Below are 23,080 nucleotides of genomic sequence, written 5' to 3'. Positions count from 1 at the left end.
GGGCCAAATCTGCCACTGCTTCCATCATTGAAGAGCACCAACGCTTACTCAGGTGGCTGCTACTGCTGTCTTGCATCAACCCACCTTGCTTTGTCTAACTCCACTGTTCCCTGAGGGTTCCTGGTTCTCCGTGTAGGTGCACGCTCTGCTGATCTGATCTCTGCAGGCCATCTGCTCATATAGCTGCTCACATCAGAAACGCGATCCCACATCCCACAGATTAAAAAGAAGAAAAAATTAATGACATCTGTGAAATTGTAATATTATCTTCCTCTAGAAATGCCTAAATAATTATGTTTTCAAAATCAGGGAGCATAGCTTATCTATCACACCTCATTACTGAACATGATAACTAGAATAACTAGGTGCTCATCAAATGTTATTTGAAATGGCAGTTATTACAATGGAATCCCTGCTACTGGCATTAAGAGAAGATAATGAAGTTACTATTAAGAAGGGAAGTCTATATATGTGCAGAAGAAATAGCTTTCATAACCATGCCTGTTGGGATAGTATGTTAAGTTGTACGGGTAGCAAAAACAATAAAAGAGGTTAATGCATTTGATATCAGCATATAAAGTGGGATTTCTCTTGGGAATCTGCAACTCTACTAGCTACCAAAGTACAATTTGTGCTACAACACCTCTATTCCATTTCCTCTTTCTCCCTCATTCTAATCCCATGCCACTATTGTCCTCTGAATGTCATCACTGACTATTTCACTGCCACACCATTTGAAAATGAAGACATAATTGATTCCTTTTTAAATCTTTTAAATCTTCATCTAATGATTTACTAACTCATTAATGGATTAAGATGTATCTGTCCCGAGACTGTGCAATGATTTAGTGAGAAGAAGACAAATGAGACACCATTGCAAGCCTCAAGGAGTAACTTTGCTAGTGGCAGTTGACAAAAAAAATAAATGAACGAAAGCAATAAAAAGTTAAACTTGGAACAGTGGGTACATAAAAAGGATCAGTCAGGTTTAAGCAAAAACACCACTGGGGACATATAACATATCCCCAACTATTTTTTACTACTTCGTATGAAATATTTAACATGAACTATAGACTGTATTAGTGTGAGATTGATGAGCTCTTGAGACAATAAAAGATTTTATGTAAATGAACTTTCATTGTGTGACTGATAACATATCACTCAATGATAGATAACACATCACTCGAATATGGCTTTTAATTCATTTTTTCTCATTAACATAATATGGTTCCAATACTCTTTTTTTTTTGCTTTTTGCTAAGGACACATGTAACATTTGCATTCATTTGTCACATAATGAGAAAATTTATCTTATTTATTAATTCATTTATTTCCAACACTTAATTCCTACTATGTGACAAATTTTCTAGGCATTATCATTGAGTGGTGTTTTAGTTTTGGGTGATTTCAAACAGTTTCAAGACAGGATATTTTTGCTCTACCACATTGTATATCTGTGCCAAGTTTTCCCTGAAGGCACATATTCAGGAGAGTAAAAGAAAATTTTTTACTAATTAAAATGAATCCCAAAACCTAAAGAAAAGGGCAAGTGGATTGCCTTAGTGGGTGCTGAGCTCCCATTTGAGAGGAGAATTCCCTTCTCTAGTACCTCAGAGTTGGAATGTACACCAAATGTTGCTTTGACCAACGGCATGGCCTCCCCACTGACTTCCACCAAAAGGCACCAAGAATAGGGTTTTGAACCAGCCTTGTGACTAAACGTGAGAGTCCTAGACCAGCTCCTGACTTGCTGTGTGAACTGTGGAAATCGCTCGACCTCTCTGTGTCTCATCTTCAGTGTGCCAGATGCTAGTCTAGGCTTTGGGGACACAGGCAAGGTCCCCACCCAGACCATGATAAGTTTTGTAACTGCTTGGGGGGACTTTCTGGCAGAGTTGAGAGCACATAGGGGCTGATAGGATGGCCAATAGAGTCTGAGGTCTTAGAGGAAGTGAAGGCTTGCAGGACTCACCTCTGGGGGCCGATGGCCAGAGAAGCATCCTCCCCCAGATTAGTGGAGACAGGTAGCAGAGCAGATTTCTAGCCTAGTGCTCCCCTCTGTCTTGGGCCTCTTCCCCATGCCACCACGGCATCTCTCCAGGCAGAACCAGGAGTCTTTCCAGGAAGGGCTTCTCCAGAAGGCTACCCCTCAAGATCCCCAAGGAGACAACTTACAGTCTCTGTAGGGGCTGGCTGGTGGCTGAAATGGTACTGGCACTTGAGTGCGGTCTGGGTGGCATGGAGCAATGGAGGTGTGTTGAGCCTCAGAGACAGGTCCGTCCACACAGGCCACACTTTGCACCACTGGCCCTCACAGGGACAGGTGCCACTTTCTAAGCACCCACGTGTGGGGGAGAGAAATGGCGTGGCAGTTATGGATGCATTTATTTAATTTCACTCAACAACGCAAATTCCTCTGCAACCTGGTTTACCCTTTCACTAATATGCACAAGGAGCTCTATAGTGCCACGTTCTTGTCACCAATTTGCATCATCCAACATTGTTTTCCTATTAATCTGATGGTGTAAATGTGTATTTTACATTTAATTTTTCTCATACAAGAAGTTAGTTTTGTCTTTGCATTAGTTTTCTAGGGCTACCATAACAAACTTCCACAGGCATTGTGGTTTAAAATGACAGAAATTCATTCTTTCACATTTCTCTAGGCAGAAGTGTGAAATCAACACTAATCCAGCATGATCATTTTAAGATCCTTACCCTCATTACATCTGCCAATACCCTATTTGCAATTAAGGTCACATTCTTAACTTCCAGGTAGACATGAGTTTGTCTACCTGGGGGACAGACACTTGGTTTCTGGACTGTTTAGAAATCACAGCAGAGCTATCATTTTACTAATTACATTGTTAACTTAATCCACATTCTATTTTGTTCCTTAATTAAGGTTTATGCACCTCTTAATCTCATGCACCATCAACCATTAACTTTGCCTTTTTTACCCCTATTCTCTGTTTACTCACTGACCATAGAATCATAATGGGGACTGGTCAGTAACATTTGCCATAACATATCTGATCATACCAGATCTCAAATAGTGCCTCATTGTCCAGAAGAATGCTGACCTCCAGGTTGTTTCAAGCACCCCTCTCCCCACCATCCACCTATCCCCTTCAAGATTTCAAGGAACCCATTACCCTCCTCTCATGTATACAAGCTATTCCTAGGCTCTACAGAGTAAGTCAGCCTTGGGAAGGATCCCCTGCCTTCTCATTGGGCTGCCCTTCTGATACTAAAGCTGTCTTTGCTTCAGAATCCGGGTCTCAGACATTGGCTGACTGTGCCTTGGGTGCACGGACAAGTTTGAGTTCCCTAACAAATTTGGCGAAGGCAGCCAGGAGTCTTGTGCCTGAGGCAGGCCAGTCTTGGCCACAGGGGTGACTTCGTAGGAATTTTCCACAGGTGCTTGGATCACAATTGAATCCAAGGAAATTTCCCTGGCTGCCCTCCAGACCTGCACTGGCCTCTTCTCAAGGCCAAGTCTCAACTGAAGGAACGACACCTTCCATGAACTCTGGGAGAACATCTGTTGTTGAAGGGTGAGTTTGTGTGCAATCAGTAACTGCATTTCCCCTCTTAGGACTCTTTCCTAAGAACCCTCCTTTAATGATGGGCCCTTACATTTTGCAGGATGAAACAGTCTTATAACCCTCTTGAATTTCTTTTGTTGATGGATCATTTGCATATGTTTTTCTCCCATGACACTCATATAATTACTCCTGTCTGTCTTGTCTGTCTGTCTTATCTGTATTATGGGAAACACCAACTCAATGTAGAATGTGGCACTTTGGGTTGCATTATGCAAATCTGGTCTTCTTTCAGTTACACTTCTATGAACAAAAATAAAAGAATAAAATTTTTTTCTTTTTTTTCACCTGTGTTTTTTAAATTTTTTAATTTTTTTTTAATAAATTATGTTAGTCACCATACAGTACAACCCTGGTTTTTGATATAAAGTTCGATGATTCATTAGTTGCATATAACACGCGGTAAACCATGCGATACATGCCCTCCTTACTACCCATCACCAGCCTATCCCATTCTCATATCCCCGTCCCCTCTGAAGCCCTCAGTTTGTTTCTCAGAGTCCGTAGTCTCTCATGCTCCATTCCCTCTTCTGATAACCCCCCCTTTTATTAACCCTTTCTTTTCCTACCAATCTTCCTAGTTCTTATGTTCCATAGATGAGAGAAACCATATGATAATTGTCTTTCTCTGCTTGACTTATTTCACTTAGCATTATCTCCTCCAGTGCCGTCCATGTTGCAGCAAATGTTGAGAAATCATTCTTTTTGAGAGCTGAGTAATATTCCATTGTATATATGGACCACAACTTCTCAATCCAGTCATGTGTTGAAGGACATTTCGGCTCCTTCCACGATTTAGCTATTGTGGACAATGCTGCTATGAACATTGGGGTGCATATGGCCATTCTCTTCACTACATCTCTATCTTTGGGCTAAATCTTCAGTAGTGCAATGGCTGGATCATAGGGTAACTCAATTTTTAACTTTTTAAGGGACCTCCACACTGTTTTCCAAAGTGGCCGTACCAACTTGCATTCCCACCAACAATGTAGGAGGGATCCCCTTTCTCTGCATCCTCTCCAACAATTGTTTCTTGCCTTGTCAATTTTTGCCATTCTAACTGGCGTAAGGTGGTATCTCAGAGGGGTTTGATTTGAATTTCCCTGATGGCTAATTATTTTGAACATTTTTTCATATATCTGTTAGCCGTTTGTATGCCTTTATTGGGAAAGTGTCTGTTCATATCTTCTGCCCATTTTATGATTTGTTTATTTGTTTCTCATGTATTGAGTTTGAGAAGTTCTTTTTAGATCTTGGATACCAGTCTTTTATCTGTAGTACCATTTGCAGATATATTCTCAAATTCCATGGACTGCCTCTTAGTTCGTTTGACTGTTTCCTTGGCTGTGCAGAAGTTTTTATCTTGATGAAGTCCCACAAGTTCATTTTATCTTTTGTTTCTCTAGCCTTTGGAGATGTGTCATGGAAAAGCTTGCTGTGGCCGATGTCGTAGAGGTTGCTGCCTATGCTGTCCTCTAGGATTTTGATGGATTCCTGTCTCACATCGAGGTCGTTCATCTATTTAGAGTTTATCTTTGTGTATGGTGTGAGAGAGTGGTCAATTTTCATTCTTTTGCATGTAGTTGTCCAATTTTCCCAGCACTATTTATTGACATTTATTGAATATGTCATCTGCAAAAACAATTTACCTTTTTTTTCTGATTTGTTGCCTTTTATTTATTTTTCTTGACTGATTGCTCTGGCTGGTTCTTCCAATACTATGTTGAATAGAAATGGTAAGCATGGACACCCTGACCTTGTTTCTGACATAGCAGAAAAGCTTTTGACCTTTTACCATTGAGTATGATGTTTGCTGTGGGCTTGTCACATATGGCTTTTATTATGTTGAGGTATGTTTCTTCTCCACTCACATTTTTAAGAGGTTGTTTTTTTTTTAAATCATGAAAGGATGTTGTATTTTGCCAAATGCTTTTTCTACATCTATTGACATTATCATAGGGTTTTTATCCCTCATTTTTAAAATATACTGTCTCACATATATTGATTTACTTATGTTAAACTATTCTTGTATCCCAGGGGTGATTCCCACTTGATCATGACATATGATCCTTTTAATGTGTCATTGAATTTTGTTCCTAATATTTTGTTGAAAATGTTTGCATGTATATTTGTCAGGGATATTGGCAGTAGTTTTCTTTTCATGTAGTTTCTTTTTTTTAAGATTTTACTTATTTTAGAGGGTGAGGAGAGGAGAGGGAGGGACAGAGGGGAAAGGAGAAGGACAAACAGACTCCACACTGAATGCAGAGCCCAACACGAAGCTCTATCCCGTGACCCTGAGATCATGCCTGAGCCAAAACCAGGAGTTGGACACTCATCAGACTGAGCCACCCAGGTGCTCCTTGTAGTGTGTTTTTTGGCTTTGGTAATGCTGGCCTTGTATCCCCCCTCAGTAACAATAATTTGGCAGCCATCCATGGACAAAAGTGTCTTTGTGGGAGCTTTGGGATCTAGTTAAGAGATTGTGGAAATCCCAGTGTAACCCATGATTAATGAGGGCCATTTTGAGTAGGCAGACTCATGCCCAGGTGGCAGACTCACTGATCTAGTTTCTGGGTACAGATTCAAGAAACAGCCCCAGTCTCCTCGTAGACTTGGCTAAACCATATTTGGTCTTGGTCTCCCCACCAACACCGTCCATCCAGTAGGACCCAGTAGGAGTCACACTCACCTGTGCCACAGGTAGCAGTCCTGCCAACCTCAGTCTGGCTGTGGACCTTGAAGTGGGCTGTGACCCAATTCTGGTCCCTTTTAGCCACTAGTTGTGTATGCCAAGGGACCGGGTGGTAGACACATCTGTCCATGTCCCTGAGGCAGGCCGTCTGAGCTTGGTCCAACTGTAGATCCTGATATGGCCCTTTAATTCAGTCACAGGCTGGGAACACTCCTGCTGCCAAGCATCAAAAAGTAAAAGTACTTAGGAATAAATTGAATCAAGGAGGTGAAAGATCTGTACACTGAAAACTGTAGGACACTGATGAAAGAAATTGAAGACACAAGTAAAAGGAAAGATATCCTGTTCATGGATTAGGAGAATTAACATTATTACAATGTCCATACTACCAAAAGTCATCTATAGATCTAATTCAATCCCTATCAAAATTCCAATGGCACTTTTCACAGAAGTAGATAAAACAACCTTAAACTTTGTATGAAACCACAAGACCCAAATAGCCAAAACTATGGAATACCGTTCAGCCATAAAAAAGAAGGAAATTCTATTTGTGACAACATGAATGAAACTGGAGGGCATTATGCTAAGTGAAATAAGCCAAACACAGAAAGAGAAATATCGTGTGATTTCACTTACATGTGGAATCTAAAAAAGTTGAATTCATCAAACCAGACGGTAAAATGGTGAATGCCAGGGGCTGGTGGCCAAGGATGGGGGTGGTGGTGGAATGCGGAGATGTTGGTAAGATGAATAAGTTCTGGGGCTTCAATATGTAGCATGGTGACTATAATTAATAGTATTGTATTGCATACTTGAAATATGCCAAGAGAATAGATGCTAAGTGTTCTCACCACACAAAAAGTGGTAATTTTGAAAGGCGATAAATGTGTTAATCACCTTGAGGTGGTACTCATTTCCTCACAATGTATACATATATTAAGTCATCATTAAGTTGTATAACTTCAAAAACTCACTGTACAACTTAAATTCATATAATTATTGTTGATCATACGTCAATAAAGCAGGAAGAAGAATGAAGGAGAAATATATACTTTCTCATAAAAACAAAACCGAGGGAATTCACTGCCAAGTAGACTTGCCCTATTAATAATGTTTTAATTTTTTCAGGCAGAAGTAGTGTGATACCAGACCGACAGATGGATCCACCAAGGAAATGAAAAGCATAGGGAATGGAATAAAAGAAATATGTATGGTAGCAATATTTTTTGTTGATGCAATAAGTAAAAGTAGAATTTATGACAAAAAAAATCACCCAAAAGATGAGAGTGAGGAATTGGGGATATACTGGTGTAAATCTCCTTCACAACACATCAAGTAGTGATATTATTTGAAGCTAGACTTCGATTAAATGTTTTTATTCCTAGAACAACAATTTAAAACATTTTAAAAAGATATAAATAGGGAAATGATGAAGTTAAAATGGATTCATAAAAACTAACACAAAAGGGGGCAGAAAAAGAACTGATTAGATAGAATGAATAGAATGCAATTAGCAAAATGGTAATTTTAATCTAACCATATCAGAAATTAGATTCAATAAAAATAATCAAAAGAAACCAAGAGACTGGGATGATAAATTAGAAATAAAAGGAAGTCCCAACAATATGCTTTCTACTTAAAAAAAAAGATAGACTAAAAGTAAAATAAAATCTAAAAAATAATTAAAAAAGTAAAATACATACTATTCAAATATTAAACAAAAGAAAGTTGGAGTAGCTACATTAATATTAGACAAAATAGACTTCAGAGTGAGGAACATTACCAGAGAGAAGGAGATCACATTATTCAAAAGGGGTCATTTCTTTTTTTTTTTTTTTCAAAAGGGGTCATTTCTTGCAGAAGATATAACAGTTCCAAAGGTAGGAGGTACCCAACAACACAGCTTCAAAATAAATAAGCAAAATCTGATCATGGTGAAATTAACTCAAAGAGTGAATTTTACTGTATATAAAATAAAAAGAAATACATTTAAAAATAGAATATATTAAAGATGATTCCACTTATACAAGTTTTAAAATAGGTAAATCTATTTTTTAGTGGCTGAATAAAAAGTATAAAGCAAAGAAGTTTACAAGGGAAGTTAGGGGGAGAATAAGGTGTGATAAAAAACAAAGGGGCTTCCAGAGTTCTTGCGGTGCCCTACTTGTCTTTGGTAGTGGCTCTTGGATGTTTGCGTTGTATTTATTATACTTTGCATATATGTTTTGTGCATTTTATGCTGCATATTGTATTTTATAGGAAAGTTGTAAAATAATTTTTAAAATAAAACCATGGTGAACCTAATTGAATCAATTCTTTTCCAAGTATCATGCTATGTAAAATTTTGCTTCTCTGATTTATATTGTCTCATTATACAATTAGAACACTATAATTTAATTAGCTTCCTTTCTTGCTTTGGATTCTGGGATGCTCAAAGATGTTTATTCTGAAATTGAAGTTTTATTTACTGATCTGTTGTTTCTCACAATATTATGTTTCTTATGTATGATGAGTATGCTGGTGTATCATATATTTTATTAAGCTTTTTTGTTCTTTATTTGGGTGTTTATTTATAACTACTATATCTTCTGACAGACGCCTGACAGCATTTTTTTTAAGACATCCATTTTTTAGAGCAGTTTCAGGTTTACAACAAAATTGAGAGGAAGGCTCAGAGATTTTCCCATATATCCCCTGCCTGAGTGTGCGCACACATGTGTTCATGTGAGTGCGTGCAAACACACACACACTCCTCCATTGCCTCCCCCATTACTGACCACACACATGCACTCCTCCATTGCCTCCTCCATTACTGACCACTCACCAGAATGGTATGTTTTTACCAAGGATGAATGGACATTGACATCATCATAAGCACCCAAAGTCCGCAGTTTACCTTAAAGTTCACTCTCGGAGTACACTCTTGGAGTACATTCCATGGTTTTGGACAAATACATAATGACATGTCCATCCAAATAATAGCATACAGGGTATTCTCACTGCCCTAAAAATCCTGTGTCCTCTGTTAATCTTTCCTCCACCTCCACCCCTGGCAAGTGTTACTTTTTTTCCTGGGTCTCCTTAATACAGTTTGTAACCGCAGGGGAAAAAACGAGGGTGAAAAAGTAGACTTTCCAGGGCTGCCAATCACAGTGCCTCAGTAACCAACAAGGAAGCAGCACAGCTGCCTGCAGGCCTCCCTAGCGCCAAGAGCACGTGTGCCCACAGCGGAAGCTAACTGGCTGCAGGTGGGAGCCCACGCTCCCCAATGTCCTCCGGGCAGGAGCCAATAAGGCCCATGCACAGGCACAGACTTCACCGCCCCCCCGCCTGGCTCTGGGGTCCGTTTTGCGGTGGTCCCGCAGCACTGAGCTGGCCCTCCTGAGCCCCAAGTAAATCTCCAGGGAGAGACTCGGTCATCCCAAGGTAGGAGGCATGGCCAGTCACATCAACTCACTGTTTGAATTTTTAATCTTGATCTTTGAACGCTTTTAAGGTTTCCTTCTCTGTCCCTGACATTCTCCCGCCGAATGTATCAAACCTAAGCGGTAGAGTTTGAATCTTGGGAAACGCAGTGGAAATGCTTCTGTGTGGGTCGTTTTTTACCGCTTTTTCTGTATTAATCTTTTTATTGTCTCCGTAGTTTTGCTCTTTCCAGAACGTCATTTTGGAATCATACACTTTGTAGCCTTTCCAGACTAGTTTATTCGACTTAGTAATAGCATTTAAGGTTCCTCCATGTTTTTTCATAGTTTGATAGCTCATTTATTACTCTTTTTCAAAGTTTTTATTTAAATTTCAGTTAACATGTAGTGTAATATTAGTTTCAGGTGTAGAATTTAGTGATTCAACACATATTCAACACCTGGTGTTCATCACGTGTCCTCCGTAATTCCCATCACCTATTTAATCCATCCCCCCACCCACCTCCCTTCCAGTAACAATCCATTCTCTATAGTTAAGAGTCTGTTTCTTGGTTTGCCTCTGTTTTCTTTTCCCCTATGTTTGTTTTGTTTCTTAAATCCCATGTATGAGTGAAATTGTATGGTATTTGTTTTTCTCTGACTTATTTCGTTTAGCATAATACTCTCCAGCTCCATCCATGTTGCAAATAGCAAGATTTCATTCTTTTTCATGGCTGAGTAATATTCCATTGTATATAGATACCACTTCTTCTTTAACCATTCATCAGTCAATGGACATTTGGGCTATTTCCATAATTTGGCTATTGTTGATAATGCTGCTATAAACTTCAGAGTACATGTATCCCTTCAAATTAGTATTTTTGTGTTCTTTGGATAAATAACTAATAATACAATTACTAGGTTGTAAGATAGTTCTATTAACTTTCTGAGAAACCTCCATACTGTTTTCCAGAGTGGCTGCACCAGTTTGCATTCCCACCAACAGTGTAAGAGGGTTGCCCTTTCTCTGCATTCTCGCCAACACGTGTTGTTTCTTGTCCATCAACTGACGAATGAATAAAGAAGATGTGGTATACACACACACACACACACGCACACCCACACTGGACTATTACTCAGCCATAAAAAAGAATGAAATCTTGCCATTTACAACAAGGTGAGTGTGGAGCTATACTGTCTGGTGTGAGGTGATATCTCATTGTAGTTTTGATTTGTATTTCCCTGATGTCATGTGCTGTGGAGCATATTTTCATGTGTCTATTGACAATCTGTATGTCTTCTTTGGAGAAATGTCTATTTGTATCTTCTGCCCATTTCTAAATTGGATTATTTAGTTTTTTGGGTGTTGTTTTATAATTTTTTTTGGAACTGCCCCTTTATTGGATATATCATTTGCAAATACCTTCTCCCATTTCATATGTTGCTTTTCAGTTTTGTTGATTATTTCCTTCACTGTGCAGAAGTTTTTTTTTTTATTTTAAAAAAGTCCCAGTAGTTTATTTTTGTTATTGTTTCCCTTGCCTCTGGAGGCATATCTAGTAAGAAGTTGATACAGCCAATGTCCAAGCAGTTTCTGCCCATTTTCTCCTCTAGGATTTTGATGGATTCCTGTGTCACAATTAGGTCTTCAATCCATTTTGAATTTATGTTTGTGTATGGTGTAAGAAAGTGGTCCAGTTTCATTCTTTTCATGTTGCTGTTCAATTTTCCCAACGCCATTTGTTGAAGAGACTGTCTTTATTCCATTGAATATTCTTTATAATGCTTAGTTTTGTAAGAAACCACTGATTGCTTTCTGAAGTGGCTGTACCATTTTTCCTTCCCCCGGGAATGTGTGATAGTTCCTGTTGCCCCAAATCCTCATCAGCATTAGGTCTTGTCAGTGATCTGGATTTTGACTATTCTAATAGGTGTGTAGTAATATCTTGAGTTCTTTTCAAATTTTTATTTAAATTCTACTTAGTTAACATAGAGTGCAATATTGGTTTCAGGAGCAGAATTTAGTGATTCATCGCTTACATATTACATCCGGTGCTCATCATAGCAAGTGCCCTCCTTAATACCCATTACCCATTTAGCCCATCACCCACCCACCTCCCTCCATGAACCCTGTTTGTTCCCTATTGTTAAGAGTCTCTTATGGTTTGTTTCCCTTTCTCCTTTTTTTTCTTCCCAGTTTCTTTATGTTCATCTGTTTTGTTTTTTAAATTCCACATGAGTGAAATCATATGGTGTTTGTCTTTCTCTGACAAACTTGGTTAGCATAATACACTCTAGCTCCACACTCACCTTGTTGCAAATGGCAAGATTTCATTCTTTTTATGGCTGAGTAATAGTCCAGTGTGTGTGTGCGTGTATGTGTGTGTGTGTGTGTGTGTGTATGTGTGTGTATACCACATCTTCTTTATTCATTTGTCAGTTGATGGACATTTGGGCTCTTCCCATAGTTTAGCTCTTGTTGATAATGCTATAAACAGCAGGGTGCATGTACCCCTTCAAATCTGTATTTTTGTATTCTTTGGGTAAATACCTAGTAGTGCAATTGCTGGGTTGTAAGGTAGTCCTAATTTTAACTTTTTGAGGAAACTCCATACTACTTTCCAGAATGGTGGCACCAGTTTGCATTTCCACCAATAGTGCAAGAGGGTTCCCGTTTCTCTGCATCCTTGCCAACTCCTGTTGTTTCTTGTGTTGTTAATTTTAGCCATTCTGACAGGTGTGAGGTGGTTTCTCCTTGTAGTTTTGATTTGTATTTCCCTGATGCCAAGTGATGTTGAGCATCTTTTCATGTATCTGTTAGCCATCTGGATGTCTTCAGGTGTGTAGTGGCATCTGATTATTGTTTTAATTTGCGTTTTCTTGATTACATATGTTGTGGAACATCTTTTCATATACTTATTTGCCATCTTGATGTCGTCTTTGGTGAAGTGTCTGTTAAAATCTTTGGCCCACTTTTTGTTTGGATTGTTTTCTTATTGTTGCATATTTAAGAGTTCTTTGTATATTTTGAATAACAGTTCTTTATCAAATATCTTTTGCAAATATTTTCTCCTATTCTGTGGCTTGTCTTCTAATTCTCTTGACATTGTCTTTCACAGAGCAAAAGTTTTTAATTTTAATGAAGCCCAGCTTATCAATTATTTCTTTTACAGGTGATGTCTTAGGTATTATATCTAAAAAGTTCTCACCATACCCAAGGTCATCTAGGTTTTTTCCTGTTTATCTTCTGGAAGTTTTATGGTTTTGCATTTTACATTTGGGTCTATGATCTATTTTGTTAATTGTTGTGAAAGTTCAAAGATTCAAATCTAGCTGCTGCTGCCTTTTTTTTTTTTTTTGCATGTGAATGTCCAGTTATTCCAGCACTGTTAGCTAAAGAGACCATCTTTGCTCCATTATACTGCCTTTGCTCCTTTGTCAAAGATCAGTTCACTATATTTCTGGGAATCTATTTCTGGGCTCTCTATTTTGTTATACTGACCTATTGGTGTATTCTTTTGCCAGTATCACACTGTCTTAATTACTGTGGCTTTATAGGAAGTATTAAAGTCAGTTCAGGGTAGTCTTCCCACTTTGTTCTTCTCCTTCAATAGTGTATCAACTGTTGTGAGTCTTTTTCTGCTTATATAAACTTTAGAATCAATTGATGCTCATAAAGTAATTTCTGGAATTTCAACTGGGATTGCATTGAATCTGTAAATCAAGTTGGGATATCTAGACAATATTGACATCTTGACAATATTGGATCTTCCTATTAATGAACATTGAATATCTCGTCATTCATTTAGTTCTTTGAGTTTGTTCATCAGAGCTTTGTATTTCTCCTCATAGTTCCACACATATTTTTAGATATGTAAATATTTAATTTATTTAGCTGCCAATGTAAATGATATCATGTTTTTAATTTCAAATTCCCCTTATTCATTGATGGTATATAGGAAAGAAATTGACTTTTTATATTGAACTTGTATCCTGCACCCTAATACCACTTACTAGTTCCAGGAATTTTTTTTATTGATTCTGTTGCTGGGTTAACTGGGGAGACCATGGCCCTGGGGCCTTGAGCCAGTCCATCCCCAAAGGTATCACCAAAGGTTCTTGGTCTTGTCTCAAGAAAGAATTCAAGGACATGCACAAAACACAGTGGATGAGCAACACAAGTGGCAATGTTAATTAAAGCACAAAAGTACATTCTTGAGATATGAGAATGGGCAAATGAGAGAGAGACAGAGATGCACACTGTTTTTATTTTTTATTGACCATCAAGTAGGGGTGGAATATTCATTACTTGGGGCAGGGAGGCAGGGTTTCATGGCTTTTCTCCTTAATTTGGTCAGGTGTTTCCTGTTATGGCACTCCACATCTTGGGCCTGTCTGGTTTGATCCAGCTTTCTGTGGGGTGATTCCAGGACAGGTCTCTGACTCTCCTGAGAGCTGGTGGTGACTTCCTCGAGCCTGGCCTACAGATATCCTGTTAGATCCTAGCTAACTGCCTACTCCAACAATTACTTCAGATTTTCTACATAAATAATCACGTCATCTGTGAAAAACGATAGTTTCATGCCTTCCTTTCCAATCTGTACTCATTTTCTTTTCTTGTCTTACTGCATTAACAAGGACTTCCAGTACAATGTTGAAAAGGCGTGGTGAGAGGAGATGTCTTTGCTAGGATCAGTTGATCCTAGTGGAAAACTTAGTTTCTCATGATTAAGGGTGATGTTAGCTATGTTAGCTAACTAGCTAGCTAGCTTTCTTTCCTTCTGTTGTGAAAGCTTTCTTAAACTTAGGTTTTCTGATACAATTCTGTCTTCCTCTCTCAGGGTTTCTCCTAGCTATGTTCATTTAGATTTAAATTTTTTTGTTTACATATTTTGTTTTGCAGAAAAGTTAGAGTATAAATATACACATATATATTTATGCATGCATTTTTTCTTTTATATATGTGAGAAATTAAAAAACAGAATAACAGAAATATTTCTTCCAGAGAAAATTTTGCATGAAGTTTAACACAAAAGAAGGGAAAAGGGGAAAAGTCTTGTTTATTGGATATTTACCACATAGTAGGTATTTTACAGACATTGTTATTTAGTTTTCTCAACTGTATCAGGATAGAACTAGTATATTTATAGTTAAATATCCGGGGCTTATTGAGGTTAAATAATATACCAAGGATCATATAGTTGAGTGTATGACAGAGCTATAATACAAAGAGAGGTCAATCTGAGACATGATCCAATGCTCTTTTTATACAGCACAACATATTAATGCATTTAGCATTCTTTTTAGTAGTAATTAGGACCATTTAATCCCCAATAAATAGGATTATACTTGCTATTTACCTTCCTTATTACTGTTTTCTCACTTGTCATTAAAATAAAATGAGGGAGTACTTTTTTTTTTAAATGAGGGAGTACTTAAGTCTCTTTCTCATGAGGAAAATGCAAATCAAAACCACAGTGACAAATCGCCTCACATTTGTTAGAATGGCTATCAAAAAGACAAGAAATAACAAGTGCTGGTGGGAATGTGAAGAAAAAGAACATTTGTACACTATTGTGGGAATATAAATTAGTATAGCCACTATGGAAAACAGTATGGTGTTTCCTCAAAAAAAATTAATAAGAGAACTACCATATAATCCAGCAATTCCTCTTCTGGATATATATCTGATGGAAGTGAAATCCCTATCTACAAGAGATATCTGCACTCCTGTTTAAACACATCATTATTTACAAAGGCCAGGATATGGAAACAACCTAAATGTCTGTCAGTGGATGAAAGGATAAAGAAAATGTAGTGTGTATATGGTAGTGGAATATTATTCAGCCATAAAAAGATGGAAATCTTGCCATTTGCAACAACATGGATGAAACATGAGGGCGTTATGCTAAGTAAAATGAATCAGACTGCGAAAGATAAATACCCCATAACCTCACTTATATGTGGAGTCTAAAATCAAAACAAAACAAAAATCCTAAGACCAAGCTCACAGATAAAGAAGACTGATGGTTGCCAGAGGTGAGGGATTGGGTTAGGTGAAATAGGTGAAGGGGGTCAAAAGATACAAATTTCCAGTTATATAATAAATAAGTCCTGGGGATGTAATGTGCAGCATGGTGACTCTTGTTAATAGTACTGTATTGAATATTTGAAAACTGCTAAGTAAGAGTGTAGATCTTAAAAGTTCTTACCACATGAAAAATATTTTGTAATTATGTATGGTGATTGATGTTAATTAGACTTATTGTAGTGATCATTTTGGAATATATAAAAGTATCAAATCATTGGTTCTACACCTGAAACTAAAATAATGTATTATGTCAATGACACCTAAAAAGAAAGAAAGAAAGAAAACAAAGGGGACCCAAAATTTCAGATACTTCTCTTAACAATGTCTTGCTTAAAAGAAGCCAAGAAAATTTCAGCATTCATAGCAGCTTTTGGGGGACATCTGCTAAAAATAGTTGGAAATAAAGTAGAGGAGTAGAATGGGAGGTACCTTCTAGAACCTTGACATTTCCTCACATACCCCATGGTCTCTGCTCCTGAGACCTGCCCAGCATAAAATGGAATTTACTTATCAGTGTACTACTAGAAACACAGACCTGACTTAAGAGAGCCTGTTACCAGAGAAAGGGAATAACCTTTTTCAAACCATGGAGTGAGCTAACAGGAATGAGAATGAGAACTCTGATGTCATAACTATTATATTGACAGTTAAGACTTCAAAACTCAAAAAATGAATAAAGTTGAATATAAAAGAATAAGAAGATAAACAAAAAGCCTGTATTACAGCTAAGCTGGTGATGCTATAGAGATTGCACCATCATAAGAGTAACCTGTCTATACAGCAAAATAAGCACCTGCTCTAAGAATAGCGTGAGAGTATCTGATCACCATGAGGGAAACTGAGCCACAAAGGCCAATCAGCGGGTTCCTGAGGGAACATATCCTGAGGATATAACTGACAATCTTCTCTCATAAATTCTCACTTTTGGAATTCATAGGAGACTAATCCCTTAGGAGGAATCAGACACAGATTTCAGAGAAACATAGATAGTCTCTGTTGTGCAGCAAATGTGCCAGTTTCTTTCTAAATCAGTATCATGTGTCCAGCAATGCAAGCATCCTTTCTGGGCTGCTGTCTGCCAAGGAGGGTGTGCCCTCCATCGTGCTTACCTTCTGCTGTAGTGAAAACAGAAGATTGCAAGTCAGACCTGCCAGATCTTTAAGGAGGTAGGTTCAGAAGACATGCAAGCATAGGCTAGCTCTTAGGTATGCCTTTTAGTTCTGCCTTCTTTTATGTGTTTGTGGAAACAATAGCACCTCACATTAGATGAAGAATGTGAGGAGATTAATCTTTACAACTGAAGGGCTGGCAGTCAGGAAATGAGAGAGACGAGGTTGAGGAAGTATGGAAAGTCCGACCTTATTACCCAGGAGGTGCATCCAGTCAGAACCAGGTCTTTGAGGGAAATAGCATGTTAGTGAAGTGACATCTGGAAATGACTGACAAAGAGGCTCTGAGGAGCAGGACAGATAAAACTTCAGCTCTCTCCAATTTTAGCCGAGTGTGGCTCTGCCACAGATCTGATGATCAGGCATCGTGAGGAGGCATCGTGAGGAGGGAGAACAACCTGACCAAGCACTGCTGGGTGGTGGGTTCACTCCCACATGGCTTACAAAGCCCTTGCAAACTTCATATACATTAAGCACCAAATACTCCCTTTAGACCTCTTTTCCAGGGTTTCTTTGGCTTCTGGGTTTTTCTCAGTTCCTGCTAGAGAGGAATTGCTCACAGCTTGGTTTTGCCAAACATGATCTAGTCACAGACCCAAGAGGAGCCTTACATCGAAGTGTGGTGTAGAAAATTCTGAATTGTTCTGAACCCTTGTGTCACTAATTGCAATCATCAAGATCATCCTCCAAGCTATGGCATTATGCAATCTGGAAAGTAATGTATTTTATAATGATTACATTAATAAATATTCTTAGCTAGACTTTTATTGAAAGTGTCTGGATCTGTATTCTGTGCTTATATTTTTCTGAATAAGTATCATCACTCAGTCATGTCAGTTGAGTCATTTAGGCCCAAATGATGACTGTCCCTCACTAATGGAGCAGCTCCTAAAATAAATTAATAAATTAAGACCAAACTATTAACAACAGAATTGTAGGCAATTTCATAGGCTTTGTTTTGCTTTTCTCATGATGGAAATCACACACATGTAAGTCTAACTCAGAGAAGGAAGTTTCCACAAAGATTCTTCTTCAACTGCCCGAAACAACGCCAACCTTCCACACCTAGAGTAGGATGAGGGTGACAGAGGGGTGAGGAAGTAGAAGGGGAATCTTTGTCCAGTGGGGAAGTTTATGGCTGCCACCACTCTTCTTGGTTTCCAGAGGCCTCTGCTTGGCACTATCTGACATTTGGGAGTCTCTGCATCTATCCATAAGCCAGAAGATTAGAGGCCTTTCTAGGACACTTTGTGACACTTCAGGCAAAACCCTCAAAAATCCTTAAATAATACACTAGATACATTGCTCCATTTTTCTACCTATTAATAGAGATGTAACCTAGACCCACGTTTTACAGAAATATTTTAATTCAACAGGTAGAAGACGGAACTGATATGAAACCTATTATGTAGGTGTCTGGGAGTTCAAATTTTTATTAACAAACCATGATGAATACTGAAGAATGGATGGTATGTTTGATGCTTTTTGTCTCAGTTGTCAGATGACCTTAAGACACCAACACTTACAATTCAACACCGATCCAGATTAACAGTGAAATGCATAAAGATTTCAGTGTGTCATTACCTTTCTTCCTTTCTGATGCCTAACGTTGGTGTCTCTAATTCCAAAGATCTAAGTAATTGAAATTCTGTGTCCAATATCAAGTGTCTATATTTCCTAATCTATAGATACAAATACATGATTTTCATACCTACTTACATTCGTGAGTACTGCCATTAACCTTTTCCATGCTGCTTATCACATAACATCCTGTCTTTTACTATGAGAAAATTCTGAAAGAGAAATGAGAGAATACAAAGATTCACAGTCTGATCATACCAACCACTCTCCAAAGGTCATAGACTTCAGCAGTATAGCTATATTATTTATTTAATGGAATAATAGAATCTGAGAGAGTTTGGGATCTCCAAAAAGGAAATAATCCTGAGGATGATAGATTAAGACCATCTTTGCCATTGTCAGTTTTCTTCTCCATCCCTTAGGAAGCCATGAATATGTCAGGAGTCAGCACAGTGACTGAATTCATACTCCAGTTTTCCGTGCTCCAGGGAGGTTCAGGTCCTCCTCTTTATGCTGTTCTTTCTGTCCTACATCCTGACACTGATGGGGAATGGGGCCATTGTCTGTGCAGTGAAGCTGGATCACAGGCTTCACACCCCCATGTACATTCTGCTGGCCAACTTCTCACTCCTGGAGGTCTGTTACATCAACACGACTGTTCCCAATATGTTAAAGAACTTCCTATCTGAGACCAAAACCATCTCTTTCACAGCTTGCTTCTTCCAGTTCTACTTCTTCTTCTCCATGGGCATTACAGAGACCCTCTTACTGCCCCTCATGGCTTTTGATCGGTACTTGGCCATCTGCCAGCCTCTCCATTATCCTATCATCATGAACAACCATCTCTGCATGAACCTGGTGGCCCTGTGCTGGGTCACAGCTTTCCTCTGCTATCCGATCCCTATCTACTTTATCACACAACTCCCCTTTTGTGGCCCCAACACCATTGACCACTTTGTCTGTGACCCTGGTCCTCTTCTGGCCCTGTCCTGCATCCCTGCCCCTGGAATTGAGCTTTCCTGTTCTATATTGAGCTCTGTTATTATCTTCATCACCTTGTTCTTCATTCTTTGGTCCTATACCCTGGTTCTCAGAGCAGTGTTGTGTGTCCCTTCAGCACCTGGCCGACGTAAGGCCTTCTCCACCTGTGGTTCCCATCTGGCTGTGGTGTCTCTTTTCTATGGATCCATCATGGTGATGTACATCAGCCCAACCTCTGGAAATCCAGGTGGGATACAGAAGATTGTAACCTTGCTCTACTCATCAGTGACCCCACTTATAAACCCACTGATCTACAGTCTCTGGAATAAGGATGTGAAAGTTGCCTTGAGAAAAATTTATACGTTCACAGAAATTAGTCAAGAAAAGTGAGAACTCATGGGTGGACAAAGATCATAAAATTTTTCTTCATTTTTTCCAACTTAAGTAGTCTTTATTCATCCATATCTGGAGATATAGACTGGAATTCATCTATTTCTGCCTAGTTAAAAAGGACAATAACATGCCCAATTAAACCAGATCTTGCCTTGAAATCAGGGCTTGATTGGTGGTAACTTGAATTAAGTGACCTGGGTGTCTGACCTTTGGACTCCTCTACCCTGACCTCCAATAACTGCTAGCTTGTTTTCTGTGGTCACTCATCTAGTCCTTGACCTCATAAGTTTTTTGGCTTTTATTACATGAATCCATCCTTACACTTGGTTTTTCTAGTCAAATGGTCTCTGCTCTACTTCTCGTAGAAGAGAAGAGCATTCACAACTTTTTGCTCATGTTGAAGGAAATTAGAGCTAACCTGAACTCATAACTGAACCAAATTTTTATTTATTTTTTAAGATTTTATTTATTTGACAGAGAGAGACAGTGAGAGAGGGAACACAAGCAAGGGAGTGTGAGAGGAAGAAGCAGGCTTCCCGCCAAGCAGGGAGCCCAATGCGGGGCTTGATCCCAGGACCCTGGGATCATGACCTGAGCTGAAGGAAATGCTTAACGGCTGAGCAACCCAGGTGCCCCTGGACCAAATTTTTAAATTTAATTGACCCCTTAAAGACTAAAATGTTCTAAAGCACTGTGTCTCAGACCTGTCTACCTCATAATTGTTTGTGGATCTTTTAATTTTTTAATTTTAATCTTAATTTTCTTTTAGATTTATTTATTTGACAGTGCAAGTGGGGGCAGGGGCAGGAGGAGAGGGAGAGAGGGTCAGGAAGTCTTCCTGCTGAGCGCAGAGCTCAATGCGGGGCTGGACCCCATGACCCTGATATCGTGACCTGAGCTGAAATCAAGAGTCCAATGCTTAACGGACTGAGACACCCACACGCCCCTATTTGTTCATCTTTCTACAAGAACAGTTTCCCAGGTGTTTCTCCTGATCTTCTAAATCAGAATCTTTGAAGTAGACCCAGAAATTCCTGTTAATGTTACTCAGGTGATTCTAGTGCACCTAGACCAGCACCAATCCACAGACTGATCTCATAGAGCCACTATGGACACCATAAATATGTGATCTAGAGGAAGAAAGTCTTATAATTTGAAAAGTGAAAGAAGTTACAGTGAATACCATAGGTGACTCAATCACTCATGACGGCAGGAGTTTCTTTTCCTGCAGCAGTTTTGAAATCCTCCATTTATAAAACAAAGACTAGATTATATTCTTAGCTTTTCTTACTTGTGCAAGAAAATTAAGATACCTGGAAAAAGGTTTACATTTTTTAAAAGCTTGGCACTTAGAGGTTGGCTGGGTGGCTCAGTCGATTAAGCATCTGACTCTTGATTTTGACTCAGGTCATGATCTCAGGGTCCCGGGATCGAGCCCCGTGTTAGGCTTTGTGCTCAGTCCTGAGTTTATTTAGGACTCTCTTCCCCTGTCCCTCTGCTCCTTCACCCTGCTCTTTCTCTTTCTCAAATAAATCTTGAAAAAAATAAAAAGAATAAAATGAAGATTTGTTTTTTGTTTTTGTTATTTGTTTTGTTATTGATGTAAAGTTCCATGATTTATTATTTGCATATACACCCAGTGCACCATGCAATACATGCCCTCCTTAATACCAATCACCGGCCTATCCCATTTTCTTTCTTTTTTTTTTAATGATTTTTTTTTTATTATGTTAGTCACCATACAGTACATCCCCGGATTCCGATGCAAAGTTCGATGCTTCATTAGTTGCATATAACACCCAGTGCACCATGCAATACGTGCCCTCATTACTACCCATCACCAGTCTATTCCATTCCCCCACCCCCTTCCCCTCTGAAGTCTTCAGTTTGTTTCTCATAGTCCATAGTCTCTCATGTTTCATTCCCCCTTCTGATTACCCCCCTTTCTTTATCCCTTTCTTCGCTACTGTTCATCCTAGTTCTTATGTTCCATAGATGAGAGAAACCATATGATAATTGTATTTCTCTGCTTGACTTATTTCACTTAGCATTATCTGCTCCAGTGCCGTCCATGTTGCAGCAAATGTTGAGAATTTGTTCTTTCTGATAGCTGAGTAATATTCCATTGTATATATGGACCACAGCTTCTTAATCCAGTCATCTGTTGAAGGGCATCTCGGCTCCTTCCACGATTTAGCTATTGTGGACAATGCTGCTATAATCATTGGGGGTGCATATGGCCCTTCTCTTCACTACGTCTGTATCTTTGGGGTAAACACCCAGTAGTGCAATGGCTGGGTCATAGGGTAGCTCAATTTTTAACTTTNTTTAACTTTTTAAGGGACCTCCACACTGTTTTCCAGAGTGGCTGTACCAACTTGCATTCCCACCAGCAATGTAGGAGGGATCCCCTTTCTCCACATCCTCTCCAACAATTGCTGTTTCTCGCTTGTCTATTTTTGCCATTCTAACTGGCGTAAGGTGGTATCTCACTGTGGTTTTGATTTGAATTTCCCTGATGGCTAATGATTTTGAACATTTTTTCATGTGTCTGTTAGCCATTTGTATGTCTTCATTGGAAAAGTGTCTGTTCATATCTTCTGCCCATTTTATGATTTGTTTATTTGTTTCTCGTGTATTGAGTTTGAGAAGTTCTTTGTAGATCTTGGATACCAGTCCTTTATCTGTGGTGTCCTTTGCAAATATATTCTCCCATTCCGTGGGCTGTCTCTTAGTTTTTTTGACTGTTTCCTTGGCTGTGCAGAAGCTCTTTATCCTGATAAAGTCCCATAAGTTCATTTTATCTTTTATTTCTCTTGCCTTTGGAGATGTGTCGTGAAAAAGGTTGCTCTGGCCGATGTCATAGAAGTTGTTGCCTATGTTCTCCTNCGCTTGTCTATTTTTGCCATTCTAACTGGCGTAAGGTGGTATCTCACTGTGGTTTTGATTTGAATTTCCCTGATGGCTAATGATTTTGAACATTTTTTCATGTGTCTGTTAGCCATTTGTATGTCTTCATTGGAAAAGTGTCTGTTCATATCTTCTGCCCATTTTATGATTTGTTTATTTGTTTCTCGTGTATTGAGTTTGAGAAGTTCTTTGTAGATCTTGGATACCAGTCCTTTATCTGTGGTGTCCTTTGCAAATATATTCTCCCATTC

General features: G+C 38.8%; 2 protein-coding genes across 3 annotated transcripts in view; one reads left to right on the top strand and one right to left on the bottom strand.

Annotated features, from left to right (window-relative positions):
• LOC117800284 (olfactory receptor 4K15-like) overlaps positions 1-18,758 on the bottom strand; it is a 42,133-nt gene extending 23,375 nt beyond the window's left edge. For both annotated transcript variants that reach the window (XM_034652814.1, XM_034652815.1), the window contains exons 1-2: positions 18,684-18,758; positions 6,298-6,513 (exon numbers count right to left, since the gene is read on the bottom strand). In XM_034652814.1, the coding sequence (XP_034508705.1) occupies positions 6,298-6,430 (133 nt within the window). In that variant the 5' untranslated portion in view covers positions 6,431-6,513; positions 18,684-18,758. The remainder of the gene's footprint in view (positions 1-6,297; positions 6,514-18,683) is intronic.
• A 215-nt stretch (positions 18,759-18,973) lies between these two features.
• On the top strand, positions 18,974-19,916 carry LOC100469469 (olfactory receptor 11H6). Its single transcript, XM_019793784.2, is given in 2 exon segments — positions 18,974-19,014; positions 19,016-19,916. Coding segments are annotated over 2 exon segments (942 nt in total).
• Positions 19,917-23,080: the final 3,164 nt, after the last annotated feature.

Source organism: Ailuropoda melanoleuca, unplaced genomic scaffold, assembly GCF_002007445.2.
Source record: "Ailuropoda melanoleuca isolate Jingjing unplaced genomic scaffold, ASM200744v2 unplaced-scaffold6751, whole genome shotgun sequence".
NCBI lineage: Eukaryota > Metazoa > Chordata > Mammalia > Carnivora > Ursidae > Ailuropoda > Ailuropoda melanoleuca.
This window is presented reverse-complemented; position numbering and strand designations above follow the sequence as displayed.